The sequence below is a fragment of the Octopus bimaculoides genome, chromosome 29 (genome assembly GCF_001194135.2).
Source record: "Octopus bimaculoides isolate UCB-OBI-ISO-001 chromosome 29, ASM119413v2, whole genome shotgun sequence".
Lineage (NCBI taxonomy): Eukaryota > Metazoa > Mollusca > Cephalopoda > Octopoda > Octopodidae > Octopus > Octopus bimaculoides.
This window is the reverse complement of record NC_069009.1, coordinates 1,938,138-1,946,245: the sequence shown is the minus strand read 5'-3', so window position 1 is coordinate 1,946,245 and position 8,108 is coordinate 1,938,138. Positions and strand designations below refer to the sequence as shown.

The 8,108-nt window shown below is 38.8% G+C and overlaps 2 protein-coding genes across 2 annotated transcripts in view; both read right to left on the bottom strand.

The window, feature by feature from the left end:
- LOC106879075 (elongator complex protein 6) overlaps positions 1-5,116 on the bottom strand; it is a 6,023-nt gene extending 907 nt beyond the window's left edge. Inside the window, exon 1 of the mRNA XM_014928505.2 lies at positions 3,604-5,116. Coding sequence (XP_014783991.1) covers positions 3,604-4,093 — 490 coding nt within the window. The 5' untranslated portion in view covers positions 4,094-5,116. The remainder of the gene's footprint in view (positions 1-3,603) is intronic.
- Positions 5,117-5,662: 546 nt separating this feature from the next.
- The window catches only part of LOC106879073 (coiled-coil domain-containing protein 57), a 29,234-nt gene continuing 26,788 nt past the window's right edge, over positions 5,663-8,108 (bottom strand). The window contains exons 13-15 of the mRNA XM_014928503.2: positions 7,951-8,080; positions 7,693-7,827; positions 5,663-7,211 (exon numbers count right to left, since the gene is read on the bottom strand). Coding sequence (XP_014783989.1) covers positions 7,054-7,211; positions 7,693-7,827; positions 7,951-8,080 — 423 coding nt within the window. The 3' untranslated portion in view covers positions 5,663-7,053. The remainder of the gene's footprint in view (positions 7,212-7,692; positions 7,828-7,950; positions 8,081-8,108) is intronic.

The following is an 8,108-nucleotide window of genomic DNA, read 5'->3' as shown; positions in this document are numbered from 1 at the left end:
GGTTTTTGAGGGAAGGGGCAAGTCAATTATATACGCTGTGCGTATCTGTGTTTGTATTTATTTTCTGTTCAACAACTTTTCGCTAATTTTCTATGTACCGTGATTTGAGGAATATTTGGCTGCTATTTCTAGGACTAACCCTAACCCTAACCCTTGGAGATTAAATACGCTTTACACCGCTTAAACTGCCAAAGGAGTAACTGTAAACAGCTGAATACTTGTCAGTGATTGGTTGAAATTATCGAAATAAGAATTTTTTACATGAAATAAATCCGAATACAAAATTTTTTTCCTGTTCTATAACACAAAATAGGTAAGTATACGAAGTTTGAAAGTCTTTCGGTACCAAAAACACTACATAAAACATAAATGAAAACTGGTGCCCCCGTTTTGAACAGGATCCCAACAGTCTAATGACTGAAACAAGTAAACATAGGTGTTGAAATGTGTATTGTGCACTACAAATAGGATGATATTTTTTCCGAACCCAGAGTTGCAGTTAGAAGAACAGAAATAGCGGGTAAATAACCCTTAAAAGGCAGAAAAATTAGTCAATAACCAGCCATGGTAAAGCACTCAGCCAGAGTCTTTGAAGGATACGGGTTCGAGTCCCATGGCTGATTGTTGACAATTTTTTCCCACTTGTAAGGGTTATTTACTCAGTATTTCTGCTGTTCTCACAGCAACTCAGCCTTCAGAAAAATATATTTGTATCATAGAAAAGTTATTGTCAATAACAAAATCTTTGGGTGGATTTGGTCGATTGAAACTGAAAAGAAGCCCATCGTGTGTCCATACATGTAGTTATAAAGAAAAAAATTTTGCAAGTGGAGGGAAGGATCTGTCACATCTTATATGTACAAAGTTCGCCCAAAACATTGGTAAATATGGCGATCTTTCGATTCCAGTACGAAATTTCGGCCTTTTCCGTAAAAAGTAAAAAGTGTTGGAGGGAAAGAGGGTTACGGTTAGGGTTAGGGAATTCCGTCCCTAAACACTAACCTTAACACCCTAGTGAAGATCGTGTGGGTGTTACGGAAAAGGCCGATATTTCGTACTGGTATCGAAAGATCGCCGTAAATATAAGTATTCGAAACATTATAGTTTGTAATGTTATTACCATTTCAAATATTAGTGTGGCACATTTGGACTCGTGAATAAGCCATTCACCGTGTTTTGTCATTGTTTCTGCAGATAAAGGGGTTTGGCGTTTGGTATTGTATTGTTACGGGACGTAAACAAACAACACCGGTTGGTTATGAAACGGTGTCGACCTAAAGATATACCACACATAGACATACATACACACACACGTGTCTGATACCTTTGGAATCCTTAAAAAAGACTATAGGAAAATAAAATGCTGTAAATGAAAGGTCTGATCATTCAGGGGTTGCCCTAGAACCAGAGCTGTGCCATCATAAGGGGCAGTTTCTCGATGCCTGACACATCTAGGAGCTCAATGATTATCTAAGCAAGCTATCAATAAATAAATATAGGGCCCAGCGAATAAATTTACCCGGTGGCCTATGTTGCAGTTAAGACAGCCATAGACCAGCGAACGTTTTTAGGTGTTCTTGATGCAAGGTTTTGGACAGAAACAAACGGATCCCGGATCCCTACACCTATTGAAATATACCGAAATTATATTATTATTCATAGGGACGTATACTTCCTGAGTCACGGTGCTACATCACGCATAGTATCTTACTTTAAGATGCTACTTGCCTGGAGGTAAAAAAATTACGAAAGGACGCATTAGATAACGTAATCCTAGATACATTGTGTACTTAATCGGGGTTGATTTGGGAGTAAAAGACAATAGAGGCTTTCTGGACCAAGGTACTGTATTACCCATAGGACCTAAGGTAAGATAGCACTACCTGGGGCTGAATAACTACAAGAAAGCACCCACACGATAAACGTCCTAGATGCATTATGTACTTGATCAGGGTTGATTTGAGAGTAAAAGACATGGGCTTTCTGGACCAGGATACGGCATTACCCACAAGACCCGAGTTAAAATAGCACTGCTTGAGGTCGAATAATTAGTTATGAGATCACTTAAAAATTACAAATTTCGTAATTATCTGTCAATAATTACACATATCTAACCTTTTTGCTATATCTACTAGGTAAAACTTCAGAACTGTGGCCTCCTGCTTCATAACTTTCAGAATGATGGATATTTGACCCACCAGTTTGTTTGTTTTTTTCACATTAGATTCCAGGGAAACAATGTCACACACTCATTATACGTCATAGACTTTTATCGAAATATTACCAAAGTCCGATATAATCGTAATTTACACCTTCTGAATGGTATTTGTATTCATGACAAATTATCGATTTTTCAGAAAGTAATGAAGAAACAAAATCGGGTGGGAGCATTGTTGGGCAGAATTCTGGTTTAAGTTGTCCATGTAACCCCTCGTAACTTTTATTTTGGGGAATTTTCATTAGACTTCAGTAAATTTGTGTTCTACACATGGAATACATACGATTATGTATATATATATATATATATATATATATATATATATATATATATATATATATATATATATATATATATACACACACACACACACATATATATATATATATATATAATTAAATTAAAACATAGGGTAAAAATCAGATATTAATTAATATCGATTTATTACCAGGAAGCTAGCACATTGAAAGAATCAGAGAGATTCAGAAAAAATATCTGAGATCTTAGGGGATTAAGGTATATTTATATATATATAAAGTTGACCAGTAAAGTGGTCATTTAATATGCTAGAAATAGACCACATGTTGTGTCTACTAAGACCTCGTAGTTCTCAAAATACATTACTTTAACATGGAATTTCTACCCCTTAACCAGGTATAATATCCCAGTTTCTGTGAGATTCTTGCTTACTCTGGTAACTATTAACATATTTGCATTATCGAAGTTTTTCAACCAAGATAATATTAATATATACATAAATATATATATATATATATATATATATATATATATAAAACAAATAATAAATGAGTATATGCATATATACGTACAGGTATGTGCATACCTACGTCTACTGTATATATAGGTGCATATCTGGGTACAGGACATTGGAAACAAAACGTAGACAAGAAAATAATAATAATAACCAGAGTACAGAACCCTATCTCCATAAATCCTAAAAGCTCCCCTTTTTTTTTTCGAATCTATCTTTTAAATCAATTTAAAATACAGACAGTCCGAAGTTTTGGCTTAAATCGCATCAATGGACCACCCTTGGGTAAATAACCATTCCATTAAATGTGTTTATAGGGGGAAAAATATCGAAAAACATCAATACATGTCAGAGTGACGAAGAAACGAGGAAGGTATCAGGTGGTCGTGGGATGTGCTAAAAATAACAGCTAAATGAGCCTTAAATAATACATGCATTTTTTTGTTTTTTTTTTGCATAATCGTATGAATTCACGTGCGTAGAACACAAATTCGCAATTTTTTTTTTTTTTAAATTATAAACAAAAATTAAAGAAGTTATTAGGGGTTATACGGGGTGCTTTAAACCAGAATTCTGTCCACTCTTGTTTAGGAATGCCTTAAAAAAATGTTACCTTCTTGGTCTTCCATATAAAAGTTAAGTCTTCGGAAAAGCTGTGACATATCCCCGTCTCTCAAGACCGAACAGAAAGTGTTTCCCTGTTCTTCTTCCTCTGCATCCGCTTCTCTTCCTCGCCCTTGGTGTATGATAGCATCTCCAAGCTCCTTGAGGGCTTCGACGAACACCAGGGAACCGGATTCCCGCAGCTGACGTAGATTGAGACCGAATTTCTGAGCCACGCAATGAAAATGGTTAAAGGACTGTGCGAAACTAACCACGATTACGTTAATCGCGGGTGGCGCGCACGAGGGTGGTTGCTGCGACGGAGAAACCTGTTGGGCCTTGAGGAAGTGGGAAATGAAATGGTGCACCAGAAAGGCCCCGTCGTCTTTGGTAAAGTCTGACAATAATACATGTTTGCCGTCCAAGCTGCCGCTTCCAATGTCTCCGTTGCTGTTGTTAACTGCGGAGACATCCAGGAGGTGGTTGAGTTCGTTAAACATAGTAAAAAACGTCGCTGTGGAAAGGATTTGTTTTTATGAATGAAATAAAATAGTGTAGCTATGAGAGAGTGAAGGGGAGAGTGTAGTAGTAGGCGGAGGAGTAAAGGAAAAGGCCAAGAGAGAGTGGAGGAGAGAAGTAAAAGAGACAGAGAGGGGCACCGAAGTAAGAGAGAAGGTGGAGTAGGGAAGTGAGAGAGACAGAGAGGGGCACCGAAGTAAGAGAGTGAGAGTGGAGGAGGGAAATAAGAGAGACAAAGAGAGGCACCGAAGTAAGAGAGTGAGAGGCAGAGGCGGCAGGGATGACAGTAAGTGAGAGAGGGGCAAGGAAGTAGCTGAGAGAGAGAGAGGCAGGGGGACAGGGAAGACAGTAAGAGAGAGGAGCAAGGAAGTAGCTAAGAGAGAGAGAGAGAGAGGCAGAGGGGACAGAGAAGACAGTAAGAGAGAGAGAGAGAGAGAGAGAGAGGCAGAGGGGACAGAGAAGACAGTGAGAGAGAGAGAGAGGCAGAGGGGACAGAGAAGACAGTAAGAGAGAGGGGAAGAAAAGAAGTAGCTAAGAAAGAAAAGTAGAGAAATAGAAGGGAGCTGGGTATAGGGAGGGGAAAGAGAAGCTGCGTGTAGGAAAGAGAGAAAAGAATTGCTGGTGAGTAGAAGAGAGAGGGGTAAGTTGGAAATACAGGCACAGAGAGGGAAAGGGAAAGAGAAGAGATGGAACGTAGAAGAGAGAGAGAGGGGCTAGAAAGAAGGTCGGAGTAAGAGGAGAGAATAATGGGAGAAAGGAAGAGGAGCTACAAAGAAATGGGAGAGGAGCTGTAATGTAGAAAGAGAAGACAGGAAAATAGACAAACAGGGGAGTTAATAAGTAGATAGATAGATAAATAGAGAGAGAGGAACAGGAAGGCGTGAGAGGAGCACTGAAGAAAGAGAAAGGGTACTTAAAGAGGAAAGAAGGGCGAGATTGGTTGAAGGGAAATAATTTACCGGTGTAGGATAAATACAGTGTTCTCATTAGTAAATGGCCGTGATTGCAGAGTGTCGCACTATAGTATGATATGAAAAAATATATATATATTGGAGTGCGACTTATACACGTAACAAAGAATAAAATAGTAATATGTGTATTGTTTAAAATAGTAAAAAATGACTACACGTGTAGTCATTTTTACTATTTTAATATTTATTACTTTGTACTTTTTTGATTTTTATTACAGGTCTTTTTAGTGTATTTACTTATTCCTTTTCCACACGGCCTGCAATTTTGAGGGAGAGGGCCAGTCGCTTACATCGACCCCAGTAAGTAACTGGTACTTATTTTATCGACCCCGAAAGGATGAAAGGTAAAGTTGACCTCGGCGGAATCTGAACTCAGAATGTAAGGCCAGATGAAATGCCGCTAAGCATTTTGCCTGGCGTGCTAAGTGTATTTACTTATTAAATTTTTCTATATGTGATTGTGGATTTTCATGGATGAATTAAATAATTGTGGGGTTTTTTTTTTCTCTAAATTATATATATATATATATATATATATATATACAGGGAGAATTCACAAAAAAACAACAGACGAAGACAGGTGGTGTAGAAAACAAATAGATGTATTAGTGTAACGCTCGGGAATTGAAAAAGTCTTTAACGTTTCATAATCATCATCTATCATGTCTATCTATCAAGCCAACATCTGCACAGTGTCTGTCTATCAATTGAACATCTGCACGCTGTGTCCATCTATCCAGTCAACATTTACACACTATATCTGTCTGTGTGTCTGCTTACTTTAAAATCAACAACATATAATTTTTGTTGTAATTCAAGATCCACTTTTTCTAGAAAGCAGTTCTTAAAGATGTAAAACATCTCATGTGGCTTTAAGGCTACAAGTTACTCAAATTCTGGTCTGGTCTGTCCAATGGATATCTCAAAAGTTTCCAGCAAAGACTGAAGTGTATAAATTTCTTGAGCAAGCCTCTTAACTCTCCATTCGCCTGCACACAGTAATGTACTAATGGTACAAATTAAAAACCAAGTTGTTATTGTATATTTATTGCATATTTCTCGATCATTATTCTGTAGGGTAGACCTGACCTGTCATCCAGTTTGAGACAGCTACCATTCAGTTATTGCATGTATTTTACAATATCCTGCATTTAGTGAAGTCCTCAGGTCTGACAAGGACTCCACGTCTTTTAACTTTTGTTTCTTGCAGCAACCTCTCTTGAGTAGTGTGACTGTTTGTTAGAAATGTGTTCAGGTGGAACTGAGTCTTCATCCATTGAAAACTCACAAAAGCCAGATATGACAGTGGCTCAGCTCAAAGATTAATATCTCATGAGGTAGACTGATTTCCTGGGGTTTAAACTCATATCTTCCTCCACTTGTTCCTGACAGGTGTCTCAAAGTACAGAAACGTTTCAAGATCACCAACAGAAAATTAATTCTACTGGGATTTACATAAATTAAAAGAAGATCTCTGGCAAATTCTAATAACCTCTACTGGGATTCACATAAATTAAAATAGGGTTTCTGGCAAAATCCATATGTTGTAGTCACTTCTGTCTTTGCTCTTCTCTCCCTGTCAGTTTCAGAAACCCTGTAAAAATCACAGTAGTTGATCAACCTTAAATATGCTGACATTTTTAAGAAGTTTAAATAACACATGCTGTTCCAATTGGTTGAGCTTTTCCAAGAAATAAGCTTGAACCGGAAAGCTATGATGTGACCATTCAACAGAAGATGCATCCATTGAGGGGTGGTGGTCATTGAGTGGTGGTAGTGATTGAGGGGTAGTTGCCATTGAGGGGTGTTGGTCATGGGGGAGCATTGGCTATTGAGGGGTGGCAGCCATTCTGGGGCAGTAGCCATTCAAAGAGTGCTGGCTATTCAAGAAGTGCTCACCACTGAAAAATCGTGACCATTGAAAGATGGTGGTCATTGAAGTGTGCTGACCACTGACAGGTGCTGGCCATTCACAGGTGTTTGGTATCATCTTTGATATTGTAGTTCCTAACTTTGGAACCTCTAGACACTTTCTTCAACGTGTTTTTACCTTTGGTTGGTCGATCTGGTGTGGGACGTTTCACAAGGGTCATCTGGGTTTGGATCGGACGTAGCTCAGTGTTATTATCTGCAAAGAAAAAAAAAACCTGTTATAATGGAGTGGCTGTGTGGTAAGTAGCTTGCTTACCAACCACATGGTTCCGGGTTCAGTCCCACCGCGTGGCACCTTGGGCAAGTGTCTTCTACTATAGCCTCGGGCTGACCAAAGCCTTGTGAGTGGATTTGGTAGACAGAAACTGAAAGAAGCCCGTCGTATATATATGAATATATGTGTGTATTTGTGTGTCTGTGTTTGTCCCCCCACCATCGCTTGACAACCGATGCTGGTGTGTTTACGTCCCCGTAACTTAGCAGTTCGGCAAAAGAGACCGATAGAATAAGTACTAGGCTTACAAAAAATAAGTCCTGGGGTCGATTTGTTCGACTGAAGGCGGTGCTCCAGCATGGCCGCAGTCAAATGACTGAAACAAGTAAAAGAGTAATAATAATAATAATGATGATGATGATGATGATAATAAAAATAATAATAGTAATGATAATAATAATACCTGGAGGTGGTGGTGGTGACGGAGAAGGTGGGTTTGCACTGCTGATGGTGGATTTGTCTTCCAATAATTTCCACACACTGTACAGGGACTCATAATCCTCAAGGGAAGACTCTATTGGCATCTGGATTCGATTACCTGAAGAATATTGGTGGCAGAGGTATGTGAGTAAGTGTGTGTGTGTGTGTGTGAGGGGGGGGGGAGAGAAAGAGTAAAGAAGAGAGAGAGAGAGAACAGAACCAGAAAAAAAAAAACTCTTACCAGCCTGTCTGGGGGTTCCACTGTCCACTGATTTATCAGGCACTTGAGGCTGGCAGAAAACTTCAGGTTGCGGCTGTCTCTCTTGGTCTGATTCCTTGGTATACTTGTATTTCTGAGCATATTGGAGTTCCTGTCAGACGAAAGCATACACTCTAATT